The 24865-nt window shown below is 34.2% G+C and overlaps 1 protein-coding gene across 1 annotated transcript; it reads right to left on the reverse strand.

Moving 5' to 3' along the window:
* Nucleotides 1–6182: 6182 nt before the first annotated feature.
* On the reverse strand, nucleotides 6183–18318 carry LOC136798470 (katanin p80 WD40 repeat-containing subunit B1-like). Its single transcript, XM_067055083.1, has 24 exons — nucleotides 18227–18318; nucleotides 17900–18030; nucleotides 17319–17436; nucleotides 14265–14365; nucleotides 13885–13926; nucleotides 13474–13557; nucleotides 13153–13268; nucleotides 12943–13014; nucleotides 12727–12787; nucleotides 12520–12609; nucleotides 12251–12304; nucleotides 11998–12057; nucleotides 11636–11673; nucleotides 11201–11254; nucleotides 10745–10860; nucleotides 10550–10615; nucleotides 10300–10334; nucleotides 9847–10143; nucleotides 9625–9688; nucleotides 9016–9101; nucleotides 8739–8815; nucleotides 8070–8144; nucleotides 7758–7877; nucleotides 6183–7436 (listed from the first exon to the last, which is right to left on the reverse strand). Exons 1-24 carry the CDS (start codon nucleotides 18258–18260, stop codon nucleotides 7304–7306), a joined length of 2124 nt encoding a protein of 707 aa, XP_066911184.1. The 5' UTR covers nucleotides 18261–18318; the 3' UTR covers nucleotides 6183–7303.
* Nucleotides 18319–24865: the final 6547 nt, after the last annotated feature.

The raw sequence follows: 24865 nt of genomic DNA on the forward strand, positions 1-24865 counted from the left end.
TTTTTCAAACTTCTTGTTCTTGGCACAGGAATTTTTTTTAGATAGCTATGGGCCTGAATTTCTTGTTGCATTTTCCCCTTGTAATAGTATAGCTTTCAAAACTTGACTGACTATAGCATCCTACACATTTCTGGAAGTTGCACTTGAAATGCAATTTTTTCCTTTAAATTTACAATTTTTTTCAAACCAACGTTAATATTTTCACAAGTTAAATGTTTTTTCTTTCCATATCTGAAAAAAATCATTTAATCAAAATAGTCTGGAGTGGAAAGCGCCAAGGAAAAGTCAATGGTATAGCGACCCCAGTCTATGACTTGCACTACAGAAAAACACTCTTACCCCAAACTTCCTGCGTAGAATTTTTTTATCACAAGATGGTGGGAAGTTTTTGTACAATTGAACTTCAAAGTGGAATATCTAAAAATCTACAAAGGTTGAAAGATAAGCGACCCTCATTTTTTTCTGAGGGTAAGGCCTTTTCATTAAACTTAGTTTTAATTTTTCCAAAAAAATCACCACTACATTTTATAATGACCCCCCTCCCCATTTTATGAAATTTTCCTGAAAAGTGCCAAAACCCTCATTTTCCTAGGGGTTTTTGGGAAGATCACCCCTCCTCATTCTAAGGATTTTCCCTCAGAGTACCCTTATTCCACCACCCCATACAATTAAGCACAAAAGAGTACCGTAAGTTGGTCTAATGTCGACATCCCTCTAATTTGACATCCTTCTTTAGAGAGATTTTTTTTTAACCTGCATTATATACTAAATAAACTAAACTAACAATAATAATATAATAATAGGAAGGTTGGAATCACTGATGGACTCCCCAACTGATTGCTTAGCAAAAAAATAAGTTTCAATCTGCGATTCTGACCTTCCTATCATTCATATCTTTAAAGAAGGATGTTGAAATTAGAAGAGGGATGTCGACATTAGACTAACTTACGATAGCTCATGGTTCGGAAGGGGGTCACTACCCCTAGTCTAGAGCAACCCCAGCCCCTAGTCTAGAGCAACCCCAGCCCCTATTATTAAATCAATCTCACAACGTCAATTTTATTCTAGAAAATATATTCAAACCAAGGACCCTATTATGAAATCTTTTTACTATCAAAGATATAAAACATACAAAAATCTCATAGTTACTCTTACACGTAAGAGTAAGAATAATTATTATTCCAATTTTTTCTCCGTTCATGCTACAAATATTTTGAAAGTCTGGGAAGGGATCAGAGATATCATTGGATCTGATTCCAAATCTTCTCCTTCATCTGTTCGTGTCAATGGCCATCTCAACTCTGACCCAAACGTTGTTGCCAATGGCTTCAATGACTTTTTTACTTCTATTGCAGATACTGTCCGTTCCAAAATTGGTCCAACCAATCGTCACTTCTCTCACTATCTCAAAAATCGCATTAGGAACTCTATTTTTCTTGATCGTGTTAACCCTGCTGAAGTTTTACTAACAATTAATTCTTTATCCTTTAACAAATCATCTGGCCCTTATAGCATTTCCCCAAAAATTCTTCGTCTTCTAAAGTTTGACCTCTCTGGACCCCTTTCTTTTCTGTTTAACCTTTCATTTGAATCTGGTTGTTTTCCCTCAATGCTTAAACTCTCGAAAGTTATTCCCGTTTTCAAAAACAAAGGCTCTCCACTTGAAATATCCAATTATCGCCCTATATCTCTTCTTTCCAACATAGAGAAAATTCTTGAGAAACTTATGTACTCTCGTCTTATTACTTTCTTAGATTCTCATCGAGTATTTTTTGAGCGCCAGTTTGGTTTTCGTAGATCTCACTCAACCATCCATACCTTACTTAATATTGTTGAACGTATTCGGAAATCTCTTGATGATGGTAACTTTGTGTGTGGTGTTTTTGTTGATTTGCAAAAGGCTTTTGACACTGTTGATCATTCTATTCTAATTTCAAAACTGGACCACTATGGGGTTAGAGGAAAGGCTAATGACTGGTTCAGATCATATTTATCTAACAGATCCCAGTTTGTCTCTATTTCATCCAATAAATCTTCTATTAAAATAATCCCTCATGGTGTTCCACAAGGCTCTGTTCTAGGACCTCTCTTATTTTTAATCTATATTAATGATCTTCACAATGCAATCTTTTCAAGTGAAACTTTTCATTTCGCCGATGATACCCATATTTTACATTTTAATGATGATCTTCTTTCCCTTTGCAACAGAGTCAATCGTGACCTAAGATCCCTCCAAACTTGGCTCAAAGCCAATAAAATATCCCTTAAAAACGCTGGAAAAACTGAATTTTAATTTTCAGACACTGTCGAAAAATTCTTCCTTTTGTTCCTTTTCTTAAAATTGGAGGTAAGAAAATTTTTCAAAGTTTAAATATCAAATATCTTGGCGTTTTGATTGACATGCACCTCAACTGGAAAGCCCACACTACATCTTTATCAGCTAAACTTGCCAGAGCAAATGGTATTATATCTAAGCTCAGGCACTATGTTTCAACAAAAACCTTAGTTAACATTTATTATGCTCTTTTTCATTCTCATCTTCAGTATGGTTGCCAACTCTGGGGTCTTACTGACAATACCACCTCCAAGCCTATATTTATCCTTCAAAAGAAAGCCTTACGTCTTATTACTTTTAACAACTCTCGATGCCCTTCTTCTCCACTCTTTTCTGATCTCAAAATTCTCAAGATTTTTGACCTTGTCAAATGCCTTAATATATCTTTTGTCCACAGATTCCTAAATAACAAATTACCCTTTGACCTTCTGGAGTTTTTTAACTTTATTCAGCTCGATGCTGAAGACGAAAACACTCAAAGTACCAGAGGAGCATGTTTGAAACTACTTTTTGTTCCCTCCTACAACACCATTACCTTTGGGAACAAATCTTTCTCTAAGTTTTGCATAACACATTGGAACAGCATGCAGCGATCTTATCCAAATATTACCCTGAGCTCATCTGATTTCAGTTTTGTTAAATCTCTCGCCCTTACTCACTGTCTTGGGAGATACTGAGCACACCCCTCCCCTACCAAGAAAGGTTAGCAAACTTTCTTTTAATTTCTTTTTCATTACATAACAAAATTCTTAAAAATATATAAACATTTTTAACTAATTTACAATGTGTTATAAACGCAATCTGTACTTAGGTGGCCGCATCTTTTTGATTAGCTAGACTATAAGGCGGTCTCCTTCCATATATCTTTTGTGCATATCATCACTTGTATCTTTTCTGTAGTGTTAAATGGTAAATAAATAAATACTTACTTACTTACTTACTTACTTACCTAATCTAGGTTCTACCCCTTTCAAAATTTAATGGAGGAACCCCCCTCAAAGTCAGTGTCATCAGGATTCTTTCCCCACTTTCAAGACATATATTTTTTCTCTCGCGGTCTTCAGGGGAAAACGAAAGTGATCGATATTCTTCGAAGGAAGAATTTGCCAAACAAACCCCTAGACAAAAAGATGTATTTTGAGGTTGGGAATGGATCCTGCGAAGATGAAAAAATTTTGACTAGGCGTTTTTTTGGCAAAGCCAAAAACTCTAATTTTTTTCTTCCCTCATGCTAAAAAGATTACGGGTTTTGGGCAATCGAGGCAAAAATCAGCAAAAAGCTGGTGTTTTCCGTAAATCTGAGAATCGCAATAAGATCCTCACTGAAAAGAGAAATCGTGTATTTTTTAATACGCCGTTCATTAACTCAAATCAAATGACTTTGGAGGTTCGATGAAATGGTGGCCAAATTGCCGTCCCATCATGTTTTGTCACTGTCAGATAGTCCCAAGTTAGAGCAGTTGACAGTAGGGCGACACTCTAAAATATGTTCTGTTCGCGTCATGAAATATCTTCAAATCCAGTCGGTCGGTCAGTGGTCGGTGGTCGGTTGGTAGTAAATTTTGTCGGGTTTTTTAAATCTAGTAAATCCCGAAGAATCAAGTCGGCAATCAACAAAATCTCTTGCCGCCATCTTTGATTTGCCAAATTAAATGTGCGCGCGCATGTGTAACCTTTTTATTGTTCTAATGCGGGAGGACGGGCGGTCAAAAACATTCCCGTTTTTTTTTAATCACGCCAGTAACTCAGGGGCGGGTGGTAACGCAAGCAAAACAATTTTTCTATGGTCGTCAGAGCAATTGAGAAAAAAGCTATACTTTAAAAGAACAAATTGCTTTTCCCAGATTTTTTTCCGCATCTCCGCACCGGAAAATCAGCGGAAAATTTGATGCGGGCGGGTGACGCGAATAGAACAATTTTTCGATGACCGCCTTATAAAGATGCTTTGTTGTCTTTTTAATCTTTGTGTAAACTTGCATATGTTTTGCATACATTCCAACTAAATCCAACCACGGTATTTTCGTTCCTGTATTTTTGCATACAATTCAAGATGGCGGACGGAAAGGCGAAAAGGTCTATTGACCCCCTTGGCTTTCGTTTTGAGTATATTTGTAATATCCCTTCTGAAAATAAGTTAAAATAGATTGTAAGTGAAGCAAGAAAGAAAATTTTTAAGATCTTAACCCGTTCTGAGACTGCAAAACTAGATATATAGAAAGATGGGTGTTCAAAACAAAGAACTATTTGAACAACACCGTGTTAAAAAAGAACACCCCCTTTAAATTCTATGGAGCCCCCCCCCCTCTAGATGAACCTCCCCCCTTTTAAGAACTCCTCCCTTTCTACAAGAAATTCTCAACAAGCAGCATTGTCAATGTAGAGAAAAGGAAATACGCTACCTTCTGGAAAACCAGGGGAAATCAAATCAAAAAATTTCTTTTTTCCTGGTCCATGTCATCAACGCCATCTTGGAATCCGTTTTTTAATCGGGGAAATCGGGAGATCAAAATATAATAGAGGCGGAGAATGTCGTTCCACACGGGCGTTAACAGAAAAAAAGGAGGGCGTTAACCTCGCTGTTTGTCGTACCCAGGGGGGGCTACCCACTTCCTTCCTAGTTTGGCTGCTGGCTTCCACTAACGGATTTGTGCTCCTTATACATATATCTGCAGTTGTGTAGAGGTCTGCGATTTAGACTACTTTTTAACAGCAAAGTATAGACGATATCGGATTTAGATAAATGCAATGCATTCTGGTTTCTAGGGACTCTCAAAGGAATTATAATCTATTATAATTGATCTATTATAATTCCTTTGAGAGTCCCTAGAAACCAGAATGCATTGCATTTATCTAAATCCGATATCGTCTATTGTAAATAAATAAATTTCACGTGTAAGAAAATTTAAATCGATATCTGATTGGTTCAAACTCAAAATTTAGATGTCACCATGATCATGAACATATAAACGACTGGACATCCATCTCCTTTGTCTTTTTAAAGATAACACAGCTAGCTTCGTTGCCGCCTCGTTAAAAGCATAAAATGAAACAATAGATTTTGATGTTATACCATATGGGAATACCTTGCTAACAACGTCAAAACTTCGACAAAAGTCTCTGTTGTTCTACTCTTCTCAAGTCTTTTATGTATATCATAACAAAGATAACAGAGGCAAAATCATCGTCAGCTTGTCAAAACTCCAACTAAAATTTCTAAATTTTGACTTAAAAGTGTCTAATAATTTTAGAGAGTGTCACATTCTAATTTCGATATTCTTATTACACAGGCTCTCAACTTTGGCAAGTTATTTTTTTTCAAGTCATAAAAAAATTATTGGAGTGACAAAAGAGATTCAAAAGTATACACGCAGTTGAAATTCTGCATTTCAGAGTTGAATGTTGTTGATAAAATATATTACAACTTGTAAAAAAATTTGAAAATATTTTTTTTGTACATTATGAGTAATGTTCAAGCTCTATCAATCTTTTTACCTAAATAATTCAAAGAAATAAAATTATGACGGAATATTGTCGGATTTTTCATACCAATTTTGAAATACAAGCGGCAACGAAGCTCGCTTCAAAGAGACAATAAAAAATAGATGTCCACTCGTTTATATGTTAATGATGTCACTGACCTAAATAACCAATCAGTGCTCAGAAAAGGCGTTAGATTGTTAAGCGAACTTTTGTTATGGGTAAGAACAGTACCTATGCAGCCTCCACCAGGTCCAGGGGATAAATCTATATGTTTAAAAGGCTGAATTAAGAATCTTCATTTTACTCAGATTTATGATGAACATAAAAACTGTTTCTGGAAAATCGAACCATAAAGAAGGAAACAAAATTTCTTGTTGATCAGTTTATATCTTTTTTGTTTACACGGACCATCAATTTTGAAAATATATATAAACCTACTACTTTCAAAATATAACTTAAAACAGTATAATTTACAAAAAAACACTAACACACAGTAACATGGAGGAAGAATAGAAGTTTCAATCCACCATTCCAAAAAAATAAGAAGTGGCTTCGATCAGAGTGAGGCAAAACATAAAAATTTTCTACTGTATATCTAGACAACTATTGTTTTATTTTGATGTTTTGGCTTTCATACCTGGTCCACGAAAATTGTATAGCGAGTTTATCAAAGAAGAATGTAGACCAGGTCGTAAATCTAAAACATGAAAATTACAAATTGCTTAAATAGCTAAACTTGCGGACTGAAACTCCAAACTCAAGCAAACTCATACTGTATTCACAATTAGTGAAGGCACAATCGTTGAATTTTGTTTTTTTGATGATCCCTTGCACCAATGATCATGAGAATTCATTGAAACGAACAAAGAAATATCTAAAAATTATGCAAAAATTAATTTTCCTTTTATAATGGGCATTCACGATAAAAAGGAAAAATCCCAAAACAAGGAAACTATTATAAAAATCATTTCAATTATTTTCAATTTTAAATCAGTTAAAAATTCAACACTTTTATATTAGTTTTTTGTACCTCACTGCTAGATAGAACTATACAATCGTCACCACATCAACGTCATTTAACATTGTCAACCATGAAATTTCGGTTTTTATAACCACTAAGAAACAATGTCAAGTTATTTAAAATCAAACACCTTTAGTTAATCTATAAAGTAAGCCAGCCAATCATGGTTGTAAGGTATGGTAGATGTCATATTGTTCATTATATCAGTTCCTGATCGATTGAGCCGAACTATCATTTGTAGTACATGTAAAACCAACAATGATTTATAGACACCATTTAAATCTTGATCTTATCTAGTAAGAAGGTATCATCAGCGTGTTCAATGATGTTTCACCCTAAGTTGACGACGTCGTCTGTTAGTTCCAATATCTTTGAGGTACGCTGATGCGTGCCATGAGGCAGTAAAGACCTAACTTTGCAGCAACACTCACAAACACCTGTGCTGTGGGACGTTCAATCAAATGCATTTAATCCATGACACTCAATGCGAGTGACAGTTCACGACACAGTGACCCGATTCTGCCGGAAACTTGACTGCGACCACTGACCACATTCCGAATCTCCAATAGAACAATATTACATTTGTTGCATTTGTTATGCCTATCGTGAAAAAAACAAAAGGTTAGATTAATGATTTATTACATACACGTTTCTGGAGGAAGCGAGGCTTAGTGCAGGCCCGAAAACAAAAGAGAACAAATAGAAAGTAATCCGAGGCAGAAAATTCAACAAAGGCTAAAAGTATGTCAATTTTAAGTTCTTTACTAAAATGAGTAATTAATAAGTTTTTGTCAAAAATCTGTCACTAGAAATATCACTTTAGATAAGTAACAGTCTGATTAGTCTACAGGCGTTTAACTGGAAAAGATCGTCTACAAAAAATACAAATAAAGTTGCAGATAAAGGTCAACTTTAAATTACCTTTCTTCTCTTGAGAGGTCAACTCCCAACGCACCAGGTGGTATGCTCAATGTGTTTTTGATCAGCTGTGCGAAATTCTTTAATATTAATTTGATGGATGCACTCGCACTTTCAATATAACTGGAAAAAGAAAATGAATTGACGAATTAGTGTCCAGTAAGGTAAAATGAACTATAAAGAACATTCGTCCATACGGGTTTGAAAGGTTTTTAAGCGTCAGTAAACATTGTTGTCGCTTTTTTCCATGCGATTGGTCCTATGCTAGATTTTACTACTGAAAGACGACCGAAATCAGATTTAAAAAGAATTTACCTTTCATAGTTGCTCGCTAACAGATTTTTCAGCTGGGGTAAAATGACTCCACATAGTTCAAGATTCCATAGTGCTCTATAAAACAAGCGATACTATTATGGTAATAAAACGAATATTAAAGTTTAATGAAGGCAATGTAAAAACAAAAACTGAATAATTTAAAATTTTGCAAGTTGGCAACAAATTTTTTTTTTCGAAAAATGAGCTTTTTCATATTTAGCACACTGAAATTCTTCGTCTTTGTAAGGAAAAACTAATGAAAAGATTTTTAACAAAGTCCAAAAAACCCAATTTTTGGGCATTTTTGAGCCCAAAATTTCGAAAATCGGGCTCCGTCATACTTTGGTAATCACCATTTTGCACATTTGTACCAAAAATTAACAGACGAATGGACGAACACAGGTTAATTTATAGGACCTCCAGGTAGGTCCAAAAAGGTGGAAACCAACCACGTCATTGTGAGTTGGGACCTCTGATAAGGTTATCACCAAAAGATTGGCCCAGGAAACCTTACTTGTTGTATACTCAATACATTAAATCACATTTCGGCTATTAAGACTTTTCATGCCTTCGTATAAAATTCAATGTAGAGATTCATGTCAAATTTGTATGTAGTGGCTAAAACGCTATTGGGTCAACGATTGGTGGAAATGCAGAAATTATACTTACGGTTTGAGAACGAGGACGTTGACAAGGTCAACAAACACCGACAAATCTGACATACTACTTGCTGTGTTGATCGCACCCTAAGATTGAACAGAAAGTTGTTTTTGTGAATCATTTGTCTACTACTGGTGAAATTCTAAGCATATTACACAGCTGAAAAAACGTCATAGCGACGTCAATATAACGTCCATGCAAGATGAGGAGAACGCTGTCAGTCAAATGGACCGAAATCCCTCGAACCATTTTTGAAATTAATATGAAGTTTAGATTCATCACTTACTTTAATGTCACCCTCAGTCCAGAGATGACTGACCAGTGAAAGGTTTTGTAGACGAGCTTGCATGATCTGACAAAGAGACCCATGACCTAAAACAAGATTTAAAAACGAAATGCTATTAAAGAAATCGCATCTCCAAGCATTTGCTTACACACCATTTTTAACAAAAGAGAAAACTCTTTCCCCTCCCGCACAGCACAAGCACAAATTTGGAGAAATTCTTTCACTAATTCTACTTTGCCAGAAAAAGAGGCACGCCTTCTTTCTATACCATAAAATAGAATATCTTTAAACTGTAGATAAGTAACAAAGGGCTTTGTTTCACTGAGTACTGATCCACTTAACTTTCAAGGAATTAAAAACCTGTATTGCAATATCAAATTTTCATTTAACGAAGCAAATAAAAAGAACCGGTAATCAGAAAACGTAGACCGTGAATTGACAAATTTTAGAAGGCAGGCAAAAGTCAAGATTATGTTAAGGACCTATAGATATTGTTATTGCCACCGCGTTCAAAAATTCCAGTTCCAAGCTCATAACTGACACTTATCTGAATCTACAATACTAAGCTCAAACAAATGAATGGTGGCAAAAAATTAGGAAAAGACATACTTTTACCAAGCACTTCCAGTGTACTTTCTTCGTCGTTTGGCGTCGATACCCTGCTCTTTTCGTTCTAGAAGAGAATATTGTTGAAATTGAACATGTAAATCCTAAAGTACCCAGCCAAAAAAAATCTAAACAAGGCCCTAACATATAGAAACTCCAGATATTCTACATGCGTAGGATGTTACTGAGAAAAAGATGTTGGTAGAATTTTGGAGAAATCTTTACTTTAGTGCTAAAATCGTTTAATTTCAATCCGTGCATCTTCTCCTCAACTGCAGAGGGCGGTGCTTGAGGTTGAGGGGGCGGAACGATTGATGTCTTTTTTGCTTTCTGTGTTGTAACAGGGCGCTGCGTTGGTTGTTGGTACTGCACGGGGAATTCGTTGTTTTCGGGCGGTAGGTCTTGATCGGGCGGTTGAAAGGGCGTTTGTGGTTGAGAAATATCGGAAGGGTGATAAAAGGCCTTTTGTGGCGCTGGTTTGGAAATATTTTCGACTTTATAGCGGTTATTTGTCGGTTCGGCCTGAAAAAAGTGTTCCAAATTAAAAATTGAGATTGCAAAGAATGTAAAATATCAAAACTGACTGATACAGAAAAAATGTTAAAGGATCCAATTACAGTAGGTTTGAACAAAGTAAAATTTGAAAAGAAAAAGGTCCGAATGATGTAAGACTAATACCTTTGGTGGTGGCTCAACTGGTTTGCTCGGTGCCGCTAAAACGGAATTACAAATTGTAAAAAATATTCATAACAAAATTAAAAAATTTAAATATTTGAAAAACATACCCCAGTGTACAAATTAAAAGACCTAAGCCTATTTACAGTTTTAGGCTTTAAGACTGCTTTTGTGAGAGAACCCGTAGCAAAATATTCAGGTTGCTTAGCGTTGGTGCTTATTGATGAAAAAACAGAGATGATAATTTGCTTACTTTCTGGCGCTTGTTTCCTAGTGACAGGCTCTGAAGTTTGTTTACGTTTTGATTCAGGTGACCGTGCTGAAATGAAATCGTACAAATCTTTCGAAAATGAAAGTTGCCCGGGTCAATTGACAAAACGACATTTTCTTTCTAGAAGTTAAAATAGAGGTTTCAAATTTACTATTGGTGATTCATTTTAAAACTTACAAAGAGCAGTAGAGGGTTGAAAGATGTTGTCGTAGTTTGCTGCTGGATTGCTCAGCTTATCGTCGACGGCTTTGGAAAATTCTTCATTTGATTGTTGCGATTGCTTTTCTGTTTTCCTGAGAATGTAAGAAAAGTGAACAAAATTTTAATGTTTTTCTGAATTACACAAGAGAAATTTTGCCAAAATTGTACCGGGTGACCCACGAAAAAGTTCAGACGTTTCCCGACATCTTGAGGCCGAAAAAATGTCCTAAGGTGCTTGGAGTTTTGATAAAAGTAGATATCCTAACTTAAAATTTGAGCTATCACTTTTTAAATTTGATCGACTTGTTCTCTACTTATGAGCTTTTAAAGTCAAAATTCACTTTTCGGAAAGTGTAAAAAACAAATTTTGAAAATGGGTCAGACTTCAAATTCGATTTCCATGTTATTTTGAGCTAAAAAAGCAAATCTTACCTTGATTTTGAAGATTGCGTCTTCGGCCTGGCTGGGAAAGACTTCCTCGGAGGGCTGAAATGTGAAAAATAACAAACAATAAAACCCAGTGAAAAGTTAAACAAGACCCAGAAAATCTTTATTCCGGCTACTTTAAAATACATAATATGACCTACAGTAAGTAATCATATTCAAATGGTGGTTGACGGTGGAGCCAGAAGTGAGAGAGTCTATCCCCTTTTTTATTTGTATTAGACCTGGGAGGTCGAATGCTGCAGTGGAACGCAACACCTACTTTCAGCTCCAAATTACTTACGGCCCAGATCAGATTACCCAATCTAAGCTACTCATTTGCTGAGTTTGCAAATGCTTTACCGACTGAGCTGCATGCTCTTGATGACCTACAATATACTCAGAATCTGACCGAAACATATTTTTACAGAGCTAACCACTAACCTGTGTTTCCTTGAATTGATTTGCTGGACTGATTGATTCTGTGGAAAAGAAATAAAAAAACGGAATTTTAACGCCTTAGCATTAATTTCTACTATAATTCTCTTGCATCAAATGGGAGGCTTTTGTCTTGATTCAATAAAACAGTACTTATTCAATTTCATTTCTTGGATTTCTTATTATGACTCTCAATGACTCATTGTTTGGAACTTTATTGCTTATGCCAAGAGGCTTTATTCGTTTTATTTAAAACTAAATCAACAATTGCCCAATTACCATCCAGAAAACAAAGCAAATTTATCATCAGGTAAATTATGTTTTTTTGCTCTGAAAAACTAACAATAAAAGGAGTGTCGCTCCCCTACCACTTCAACTTTCCCAACATACGTCTCTGCATTTGCTTTTTCTGCCATTGTTTCAATATTCTAAAAAATAAACGCAGAGAAGATGAAAACATTATATACAGCTATTCAACTTCCAGACTGTTTCATTGTCAAAACTGTGTTCTAAATTAACATGATTAAAAGATCAATACTGTTGCTCCAAATTTTCTTTTGTGTGTCCGAAGATTTACTTAAACAAAAAATAAATATGTGTGGATGGCAAATATTTACTCACATTCATACTTGAAACCCAGACAGACACATTCGTTGCTTGGTAAGATGCTCCAATCTAAAGAGGCAAAGTTGAACTAAAATAACCAAAGATTTCTGTATGAATGAACACAAAGTGCTAAAATATAAGCATAATGTTTTTGTAGCTTAGTAATTGCTACATCTCCACTGCTACTTTAGATCTTTGTATATAAAATTCTAACCTTTAGCTTTAGCTTTGGGCTGCATTTCCGATATTAGCTCATTGAAATTGTTCAAAAGAGAATTACTTACTAGTTGATTTGATGAGAATGCCATGTCAGTAATTTTGCCCCATCCAAGAGTTTGAGAATCAAAACAAACGCTTGGTTCCCAAAGATGTGCCTGTAAGATAATATGGATGATTCATAATGAAAAATATGCAACAAGATTGTAATGTTAGAACGTTTCTTGATTTTTGGTTTACATGAAAAACTTTTTATTTAATTACTAATCACATACCCTCAATGAATCTTGACCACCACTGAAGAGACAAACTCCTTCTGGGTGAAAGCAGACAGTCCTAAAGAATAAAAAACAACAGAATTTTAAAAAACAATTTCCTTAAATTGAAATTTATATAAAAGTTTCCTACTCAAAATCAGCAAGTTCCTCAAATGAAAGTTAACACAATACTCCCTCAGCAGAGTAATAAATGAGTGAAGAAAGGGAAATTACCTAACAGGACTTGCTTCCAAGTCACTTGACGAGATCAATCCAAAAGTCTCCAAATCCCAATATTTGACAGTCCTAAACAATATTAAAGAAGTGAAGTGGATGTAGTCCAATAGAAAAGAAAAGAAAACCAGCTTTAAGTTTTGACAAAGAAAAATTTGTTGAGATGATTTCTCTTGGTAACAATAAACAACAAATTAGAACGTTACCAACCTGTCTGAAGATCCAGTCGCAATCAGGAATTCACGAGGATGAAACTCAACACAGTTGACAGGACCCGTATGAAGTATAAAGTCTGCTAATAATTTCCCAGCATTCAAATCCCAAAGCTGTAATGATAAATTCATTCATTAATAATATTTCTTAACAACAGTAGCTTATCAGAGCAGGAGTAGCCAAGTTTAAAGGCTTTGGGAAAAACGGTAAAAAGATAAAAAGAAGGGTCTTAATCTCAATGGACAAAATATCTAGCTCCCAAACAAAGCAAAGATGGCTACACACTGGAAAATAAATGATAGCTACAAAGAAATTTACTTTAACAATGCCATCTTCACCAGCAGAAATGACCCATCGACCATCAGGACTGAATCGAAGATGGTTAACAGTATTTGTGTGCCCCTAAAAGAAAACAATGAGTAAACAATAAAAATTAAACAGATTTTGTCAAACTCAAAAGATTTTATAATACAATCATCAAATCCTCTGAAACAATAAACAGTTATTTTGTATATGGATTAACAGCAGGGATTTTTCCAAGCACTTTTTTATGTCTCTTTACCGGCCAAAATACTCAGATTGAGTTTTAGAATAGAAAGGCTTTGCCCTTGACCCAATGAGTGACTTAAAGTGCCACCCCCCCTCCCTAGACAATCAGCTTTATCAATGCACAGCTTTGCCCTGAGCAGCTGAGTTGAGCTCAATTTCCAGTACCGTTTCTTATCTTACCTTATAACTAACAATGCAGCCTTTTCTTCTGATATCCCAAAGCTGAAATGTATCATAATACAAAACTAATTGGTCAGAGAGGGTTTTTTATTGAGAAATAATATGTATAGGGTGACTTTGGAAGATAAGCTAAATTATATCAAAGCATTGAGATTTTCATAATGACGAGCATCTCTGCCGTTCCTCTATAAACAAAAATGAACTACTCGTTTTGTGAATCGATTAAAAGTGGCCAAAGAAATCAAACATTGTTGGCACTGCATGTCTAAGAAACTCTAAATCAAAGATCAATAAACTAAATGAAGGATGCGTGCATTATTATCAACAATGTGCTTTTTATAATTTTTTATAATTTATTAGTAAATCAATTTGTAACTCACTCGAACAGTTGTATCCATAGAGCCAGAAGCAATGAATTCACCATAAGGATGGAAGTCTAAACTTTTAATATTGGCTTTGTGTCCTGTTAATGTCCGTACAACTGAAATGAAAATAGAAGGTTATTAACAAGGCCTCTCAAATGCTCTAGTGACTAAAGCAAAATGGCTACATTCCCCTTACTCAGGCAGCACCATTTGTGGAGTGTGATAGTACGAAATTAATTTCTCTGAGGTGTGTGATCAATCAAATGCCCTAAATCTGAATTTCACTACTAAAAGCTGTGCATAGCACACCTTATCATACATCTTAATCTCATAATTTCAGGTTTTAGGGGTGTGATTGACCTCACAGCTTGATTTTTAAAATGACAAAGTCCCCTTGTCGTGTAAATAACTGTATTTGTCGTGTAAATAACTGTAAGAGCATGAATCTGGTAATGTGGCCCACTTTTCGATTTATAAATTTTCCTACTTTGAGGCTTTGGTGAAATCTCTATAGGTATATAGTCATATCAAATCTTATTGTTTCTGGTCAATCTTGATATGGGCAAGCTTAAACAGTCATTTTTTCTGATATAACAGGTACTCAAATTTTCCTAGAGGGGGCTTTCTTTCAAAATTTGAACGGAAAATAAGGTTTTTAAAAAAATGATCAACATCATTGTATAATAATTCATCATCATCAAAAACATGCTTTTTCCAGCTTGGTTTTTGTTGTTCTCACAGCCAGAGGATATGAAAAATGAAAAGCACAGTAAGAACTGCCAAAAAAAGTTTTTTTTGGCATATAAAATCAAAAATGTTGTGGACATAACTTTTTCCGTTCACAAAGTTATGTCCGCACAGATTTGACACAGAAAAAAATTGAGAAGCTTTAGCTCACTGGTTTTTACATTTTAAATCCTTCCCAGATAATGGGAAACTAGAGCAAGTTGCAAAAAACGCCAGTTATCTTGGTCAACGCGAAAAATTATTTTGAAGTGAACAGCGTCTTGTTTCCGTTCACATTTTTGAGTTATGTCCGCACACTATTTAATCCTTTAAATTTTTCAAGGAGTTATCCTTACTCAGCTGAATCATTTTTCTATGTCAAGGGTTACATTTGATGTCATTTTATACATTTTTTGAAGTCTCAAAGGCTATTTGTTGGGAGACGGTGAAACAAAACAGTTTCTCCAAAAATCAGTTATGTCCGCAACAAAAAGTTATGTCCGCAACAAATCATGAAGTTTTCTCAACCTCCAAACACCAATTTTAGGTTTCTTTGACAAATTATTGCATCTAATAAGGTCATTTTAAGTTGGTTACAACCAGAAAAAAAGTTTCATAATTTTCCATTGGCAAGATTTCCAGTTTATTTATTCATGTTGCGGACATACCTATTTTGTCTAAAATGTTGCTGATAAAGTGTATTTGCAAGCTGGCATGATGTTTTATTATATGGAAGTAATGCTTAGGCTATTAGAAATAGAAAACAAATACTCTGATGCCAAGTTAAGGTCCAAAATTAAAATTTTAACAGAAAAATAAACTTTTTGTTTCTTTTAAAATGATGGTTCTGAACCTGTGAGCTTGAATAAAGGATAAATCATGCATTAATTTGCATATTAAATTCTACATTGTGTAGTGTTCACACAACATAATCTACTACACATTCACTTACAGACTAGTTAGAATTGCTCCAATAGTTCAAAACAGAGTCATATTCTGTAGAAAATTGTATGTTGCGGACATAACTATTTAAAGTATTTATCAGATTTTTAACCCTCTTAAGCAGTGGTTATGCTAACACCTTGACAATACTAAAGAGTTACATTTGTAAGTACCATGCATTTCCTTGCTTTTTTCAATTTTTTGTGTCCTCTAGGGTCGTTCTTCTATTAGAAATATTAGAAAGTTTTAATATCATTGTTGAGTCTTCTTTTGTTCTTTTCAAAGAAAAACATGTAATAACTTAAATCAAACCAAACCAAATCTTTTGGTTTTATATTGATTTAGCCTCAAATATTCTTTAAATTTTGGCAACAGAAAAAGACACTCCAAAATTTTAAATAAATGATGTAAAATGTTCTATGGTTCTACCCTGGAAGAAAAAAAGTTATGTCCGCAACATAGCATTATTACCCATTTAACCCTTTCTATTGAAAACGTTGAGTGGCTTTTCAAGGAAAAATCATATTTACTGATTATGAAGATGTACAACAGTTAATGGATTGGATTCTCTTTTACAGATAAATCTTCAATTTTCAGGAAATCATAGTTACAAAGACCTTTCAAGACAATAAATTTCAATGATCAAGTTTTGGTATTAAAAGCCAAATAATTACTTAGTTTAATGTTTATTGCTGATTTTAAAGTAAATTTGACAAAAAGTTACGTCCGCAACCAACAAGGTTTCATTTTCTAATTTTTTATTGATCAACTGAAACATAGCAAACTTTTGGTTTTTTTGAAAGCTCATAATGAGTCCTTCAAATCTAGAATGAAGTTACCTGATCATAGCCAGTTTTCTTTTCATGAAGTCTTAAACTTTATGGGAATATTTTTTAGTATTTCAGATTTTCTTCTGGAAAAAGTGTCAGAATTTGAAAAATATGTCATACTGGACGGTAAAAATTGCTTTTCAATGCAGCTTAATATATTACCCATGGACTGAAATCTAAGACAAGTATCATTTTATGAATATCTTATCTCAAATGAAGTGTAAACTACAAAGAGTTTTTTGCCAAATTTGTCTGATTATAACTACTCTAGTTCAAATTCTGGACCAAGCCAGTTTGATTAAGCCCTGATATTTATGTTTTCTGAAAATTGAAGCCATTAATAAAAAGATTATCCAGGAATAAAAGTGAAATTCAAAACTTTATTTTTTCCAATTTTTTTCACCTATTTGGGTGACATTACCAGATTCATGCTCGTAAATGAATTGGGATTTTGTAATTTTCTAGGAACAAAATCATCTTGAACTGAGATAAGAACCTAATGTTAATAGATATGTAATGAAGGACTCAAAGGAAATACTGTACAGCTGTACAGAATTTGAAACTACTTTACCTTTAGCTGAATCCAAGTCCCATATTTTGAGTGCACCAGAAGAAGATCCTGCACAGACAAGTTCTTCGCTGTTGTTGAATTGAACGCATTCTATAGGTGTTGTATGACCAGAGAGGCTCTGAAATATAATATAATAACATTTAAATAAAATGATAGAATTAGTGTGTTGCATTTCGTAATTTGCGATGCGTTTTTGGATTACTTACAAGCTAAAAATTGAAAATTTATCATTAAATTGATTGATCCTCCTGAATATTTTCAACGTGAAGTTCAAGCACAGAAGCGTTTTCATTTTATTTGAATAAAATTTAAAACATATATTTTAGACGTTTCTGTGTCTTCCGACCACCATCATCACCTTTACGTTGAACATTTATCCATTTCAAGATGCAAAAACCAAGCCTGCCTATGCACTTTCTAACCCTTATTTTGATGCATGAATGTTTTTAATGATACAAAAGACAAGTGTACAGTAAGTAATTAAAAACTAGACAAGTCTCAATTCAAATACGAAAGATTAAAAAATTTAAAATAAAAAGAAATTTAAAATAAAAAAAAACAAATTCAAATAATTCACTTACTAAAATGACATTAGGTTTGCCAATAGCCCACATATTGACTTTCTTATCTTCCCCTCCAGTCACCATAACTCGGCCCGAAGAAGGACCAATTGATAAACATGTTACATTGGAGCTGTGAGCCACAAACTCTTCTATATAAAAAGAATTACTGATGTTAAAATAGTTCTAGTTGCTAATTTTTCCCAAGTTTCTTTACTCTCAATGGCCACTTAGGAATTTAGGATTCGCTATTCGTAATTTCAGAGAACTTTCATATTATATAGCATTCAATTTACTTTATATAGGAAGTGCGTTAAAAAGATTTTCTCGTAAAAAGTTTGAACTTACGTAGCTTCCATGATCGTTTGCTTGAGGAGGACATTGTGATCAAACACGCGCTAAAAATTTGCTAGGTCATGCTTAAAACAATTATTTTGTCTCCTAAATAATACAGAAAAAGATTGAGAGGTAAAAAGAAGAGATCCAAAACAAAGTCCACACATTGTCAGATAGGCAAGGTTGTGGAAATTTTCTCCGACCTCATGTACATAGTCTGCTTACATGGCAAAAGGCTCAATCTCAAAACAATGTGTTTTGGCTTATCTCAGATGTTTACTGGGCTAAGGTATTTAAAAAAACTTTTTAGAGCTCGACCTTGACAATTCAAGCACAAGTTTGGTTGATTTTGAAAGTGGATAAATATGCTGAAAAACTGCTGACTCAGCAAGAGTTATCGATAAGTTTCAATATCTAAACCAAAATATCTTGAGATCTAGACATCAAAAGTTAACAAACCATACCATTTTTAGATACTACTAATTCAGGGCTATCCAGATGAGAGAATAATTTTTTCTGAAAATGCTCTTAGCAGGAAAATGCTGAGGTCATCAGAAAATGCCCAAAATGTAGATGTTTTGCCTTAAAAATGCTATTTCTCAGCACCAGACTGTGGTCAAAACTTAACAAATAACTCCATTTTCGTTATCTATTTTTCACACTAAATCCGTTGGTAGCCTCAGATCCAAATGGTACTAATCAATAAATTTGATTATCGATTAACAATTGAATTACAAGTACCAAAATTTCAAAAAAAATTGTGAGTATCCGATTACTTTCTTGACAACCTTTCGAAGACTTGATAACTGTTTGAGTACTTTCATTGTTATCGTATTACTTTCAATAACTTTGATAAAACAATTGATTACTTCGATAACCAATTACTATAATCATATATCTTTAAAGGGATTATCAGATGATTTTTGATATTTGGCTTAGAGATACCTTTTAAATCCAGAGAGATACCTCTAAATCTTTTGACCCAATTTCTTTCCAAAACTGAGATATTTGACTTTGAAATCTCTAAAAATGAGTCTTTACACAGTCTTTATGTTGAATTTCTATTGTTTTCAAGTAAATCTCAGCTTTCGAAAATAATTGGGTCATAAACTTTGCGGGTATGTTTCTTTGGACCTTAAACAGTCTAAGCTTAAACTACTATATCATAATTAGAAACTAGGCTAGTCTTACCTCTTTTATCTTTCCCTTACAACAATACAATGCAGACAAGTTGACACAACACATTGACAAGTAATCCCTGAGAGAAGTTTATATCAAAATCTGCAACAAAAGCGAAAGTGGTCTCTTCTACTGATTGTTTCCGCTCGCTTCTTTCCGAAGCGTAGCATAAATGAGAGAGACGATCCGGATCTTGGTCACTTCGATTCTGACTTTTGGTCAGTCAACATCACACAAGCGTGCGCAAAAACGATGCAAGTTTACATTTTTTCAAAAGAATTGGGAAATGGATTTTTTCCTCCTCCATTATACATCAAGATCAAGGATATCAGATAAGAATTTCTTATTTGTTTAACTTCTTTACTCTTTTCAAGAGTTTCATAACATGCTAGATTATTTTATATGCCTGTTATGCCATGGTACCCACATTGAGTTTTGTTTTTCCTTGAAAAAAGGGAGGGGATAGCATGTCACTGTGTGGTACCATGGACTCTGGTCTAGTTAGATAGACCTTTGCTTCAAAATTTGATAAAGTCAATACTATTTTCAAGACACGAAGTTGGGACACAGGTTTTCCATTACTTTCCTTCGTACAATTGGACTTTTAGCTGGTTATTTTTACATATAATAGACCGTGATTTGGGAAGATCCAGTTCAGGTCTCTAAATTTATGCTGCAAGCGGAAGTTCTGAACATCCTCTGATTTTAGTTCCAATTACAAAACTAAAAAATCTACAAATCTGTACAAATCTTAGCTGAATTTTATATACCTAAAATAGGTTAGCTATTATTAGCAAGAAGAGGTTCGAAAAATCGGTCCTCCTCCACAACTACATCACATCAAGCACTTGTTACAGTCTGAAAGTGGATGAGCATTTATGCATGCCATATTGGCTTGTTTTTTTCTTAGAACTATATCCTGTTTTGATAGCTGTAGCTATTATATACAGTTGATCACTTTACTTTAGCTTTACATCACTTCCAGACTGGACTGCACTGATTTGTTTACGTACAAATTATTATCCTTCACATTATGATTATGATCATGTGTGAGGAATAGTCTCGCAGATATTTACTTACTATCTATTAGTAAAGGCAATATAAGTGCATAGATGTTTTGTACAGAAATCTTGACTACATCTGAATCAATGAGAATTGATTACTAGATGTTCATTCATCAAGATTTGAGATCATTCTCATATTGTACAGGTATAGACTGTAAAGAACCTCTGAGAAGAGAGTTACCTTCCTTTATTAAACAAAGGCTATTGTATTTTACATTCTGAAAAGAATTATACATTTGGGACAGATCCAATAATTAGTCCCCTTAAAGCCTACTTACCACACCAGGTCCAATGACATACAGTTAAGTTACTTAACTTGAAGTAGGCTATTATATTTTACATTCTGAAAAGAATTGTATTTTTGGGACAGATCCAATGATCAGTGGTCTTAGCCTGCTTACTACACCAAGTCCAATGACATTACGGTGTGAGTTACTTTACCTTGAAGATAGGCTATTATATTTTACATTCTGAAAAGAATTGTATTTTTGGGACAGATCCAATGATCAGTGGTCTTAGCCTGCTTACTACACCAAGTCCAATGACATTACGGTGTGAGTTACTCTATCTTCAACACAGGTTGTTGTATTTTACAGTCCGAACTGTATCATACAACAACCTATGATGGTGAGGTTCCAAGATAATGTCATGGTTAAACTGGCATACCTTGCACATAGTTGCAGATTACCACAACATGGTATATACATGAATCTGCCTTATTCTGCCTAACCTTCCAATATCCATCTTCTTGGCCAAGTGTTAAAATTTCTGATATAGTCAAAAGAAATTGGCCAATTATGTATTTTCTATTATCATAAGTACATAACTCATTCAAAAGATAACACTGTTGTTTTAGATTATTGGAGGGTTTGGGTGGAGCAAATGATAAGGTAGACAGGTTTTATTGTTTACCCAGCATGCCAAATACTTTTAACCATCATATTCTGTGTACACCTTTGGAACCTCCAAAAAACATGGTACAATATTTAACTTGCATTCAAGGTACTTCATGCAAAAAATCTAAATGACAATAACATGTAAGTAAAAAGCTTGTTTATGAGTGCACATGTATAAATACCAAGTCTAATGACAACATAGTATTTACACAGATTACGGATACCTACACTGCTGTCAGCTGTTAGGTACGTACAGTAAATTTCAAGATGATCCTATTCAGTTGAACACACTGACATTGGGTTTTTAAATCCAAGTTGTGCATCAGAGGAACCTTAAGTTTGTAACAGCTACATAATAAGTTTAGATGTCTATCTTATTCAAGAGAATGTACATAATGTATATACCCTCTAGATTAATTTGTAGAAATAGAAATCAATTTTACCGACTATATTGGTTAAAAATGCATCGAGGCTGGCTTCTCATACATGAATACCTATGTTTTTTTTTTTATGAAATCTATGTTGAGTTTGGTTATGCATACCTTATTTTAATAAGGTTTTGCCACTTGGCCAAATAGTATGGCTATTTATCTATTCAGCTTACTATAGCTGAATACATACATCAACATTACATCTATATAGCATCTCATGAGTTTTTGATCTTTACTTAGTCATTCATAAGGCTATAGAGAGCTCTTTCACCTGGATGCATTTCAGCACCAATTTGTTCTACCACATTTATTACATTCTACTTTGCTAGATTGTGCCAGTATTCAACACAAGTTGATATACTTTAGTGATTTGTTATGAATTCCGGTTATTGAGGTTATTCTCGTATTGTACATATACAGATAAAAAGCTCAAAGAAGAGAGTTACCTTCCTTTAAACAAAGGCTATGGTATTTAACATTCTGAAAAGAATTGTTATAGTTTTGGGACACATCTAATGATTAGTGCCCTTAGCTCTTCTTACTACACCAAGTCCAATGACATAACGGTGTGAGTTACTTTATCTTCAGTACAGGCTATGTATTTTACATTCTGAAAAGAATTATACATTTGGGACAGATCCAATGATTAGTGCCCTTAGCCTGCTTACTATACCAGGCTTAGCCATTTTGTATAGAATTGCTTTATTTAAACAGAGATACAAGCACATTATTCACCTACTCCAATACTTGTACACTACCTAGTAGTTCTTATCTAATTGTAGATATATACCCCATAGGTACACAAGACTTATATATTCGTTTTCGGAGAAGGGTATGAAACAATTGCTTTTCAGGGCCTGCTTATGATAATCCAGATCTGTAGATTACACATAGCATGCAAATTATGATTAGTTTCAAGGAAACTACGTTCTATTGTCATAATGAAACTTTTGCCAATGATGATTTGCAGGCATCCAAGTAAATTGCACAAAGCATGTAATTACAAGACTCTTACGAATCTCATTTTCAGAAAAATGATTGTACAATGTATTGTGTTTTGCAATTGATGTGTCTCATAGTGTCAGGCAAAACAATTGGAAAAGAGTTAGACACCAATATGTATTGGGCTCTATGTATTTTCTATGGTACACAAACAACCATTTTGTGGCAGCATTCTATAGACATTTCTGGGAGAACACATAACGTTGGCAATATTGATATTTTGAGATTCTTAACAATATCCCTCGATTATGCACTATAGGTAAATATGCAAATTAAAAATTTCCTATTTAACTTATCCTGGTCTTCCAGGTGTAGATTATAGCTATACAAATAGCAGACATGATATACTACTGACATAGAGCAGAGGTCTAAGTTTTCATTCAGCAGTTGCTATGTTACCAATGTTTTCTCACATTCCCAGCTATAACTGATTCCTTTCATTATACTGAGATATTGAGCTCATTAATTGGAATGCTTAACCAGCATTATTAATAGACATTGTTGTTATATATTCGGGACAGATCTAATGATAAGTGCCCCTTAGCTCTTCTTGCACCAGGTCCAATGACATTACGGTGTTTGACAGACACAGATTATTTACATACAATGTTCTGTTTATGTTGCTGTTCTAAATTTTTAAGGCAGAGTGGATTATGACAGAGAAGGGTACATAACCTACTGGGTTATAGATATATTTTGTTAATCATAACAAACAGTTACTGATTGAACTTTTCAGTACCCTTTTAGTACCCTTTGTACATACAAGTTTCCTCTGTGATCCGTTGCATAACATACCCTATTTAAGGGGATACCATGCTCTGCTGATATGAAGTAGTAGATACTAACTTCTGCTGCTTTCTTTTCATTTTTTCAAAGACATAGTTTCTAGTTTCATACAATTTTAAGATATGATGAAGACTACTTTTCTCACTAAGTCACTCAATTTAATATCTTGAGAGGACATGATGAGCTCCATAGTTATTGGATGATTTACTTTTATGAATCTAGGGATTCAAATATTCTTTCTGCCATGATTACTATTATACATGGTTATACAGAAAACTATCCAAACTACCTATGGTATTCTACCCTTGGTAGATTGGATATTATTGGTCTAAGATTCAGACCTTCAATGAAACTTAGTTTCATTTCAGATACTACCACTAACACTACTTGTGTTTACATTTTATGTATTGAGCACTTTTAGAACATTGGCATTTAAAAATGCTGTTTTCTTATTCACTATGCCTTTCTGGCTTGAGTTATGTCATTTAGAAAATTTTATCTATCTACCTCGTATTTGAGGTAAGGTAACATTATGGTTCACCTTATAGATATTTGATATATTCCACGCTTGTGTTTGCCAGGAGTTCTTTCAAGTCTCATTTATGCTACGCTTCGGAAAGAAGCGAGCGGAAATAGTAAGATTAAGCGAATACTTACTAGTATGAAGCTTGATCGATGTTTCCGTGAGTCTTCTTTCCGAAGGGTAGTATAAATGCCCGCCACTTGATTCCCTCCCTACTGTATATATCTCTACTTCATACACACTATAGTTATTTTGAGATATACAGCGCTCCTGGCAATTAGCTACAAAGATTGACCAAGATCCGGATCGTCTCTCATTTATACTACCCTTCGGAAAGAAGACTCACGGAAACATCGATCAAGCTTCATACTAGTAAGTATTCGCTTAATCTTACTAATACCAAAGTGTCAACTAAACTGAAAGATTTGATACATTGAACTAAATGAACCAAGTAACAATAATTGCTTCTTGTACAAAACATAATTTCTTATTACAAAATTGTTAGAGTTTTAAACACAAGCAACAGATTCAGAATACTAGAGGTAACTATTTTTACAACTCACACTTTTTTGATCACATTAATTGACATCTTGACATTGGTAAGAGTCATCTTGTTAGATGTTTTGTTTTGAGATTTCTTGCAATAGTTTATTGTTCAACTTGGAGAGGGAATGTTTGTAAACATAGAATTCTTTTTTCATAGCAGTGATTTGGGGGGTCGAATTTAGGCAGGGCTATCGGATTTAGGACCACTCACGGTAAAATGAATA

Source organism: Clytia hemisphaerica, unplaced genomic scaffold (assembly GCF_902728285.1).
Source record: "Clytia hemisphaerica strain Z4C2 unplaced genomic scaffold, Clytia hemisphaerica genome assembly, whole genome shotgun sequence".
Taxonomy (NCBI): domain Eukaryota; kingdom Metazoa; phylum Cnidaria; class Hydrozoa; order Leptothecata; family Clytiidae; genus Clytia; species Clytia hemisphaerica.

Coding starts and splice junctions, on each gene's coding strand:
- LOC136798470 (XM_067055083.1), bottom strand. CDS start 18,260: ATGTCCTCCTCAAGCAAACGATCATGGAAGCTAC. Junction 18,031..18,226: donor CAAACGATCATGGAAGCTAC/GTAAGTTCAAAC, acceptor CTTTTTATATAG/AAGAGTTTGTGGCTCACAGC. Junction 12,788..12,942: donor TTGGAAGCAAGTCCTGTTAG/GTAATTTCCCTT, acceptor TTTATTCTTTAG/GACTGTCTGCTTTCACCCAG.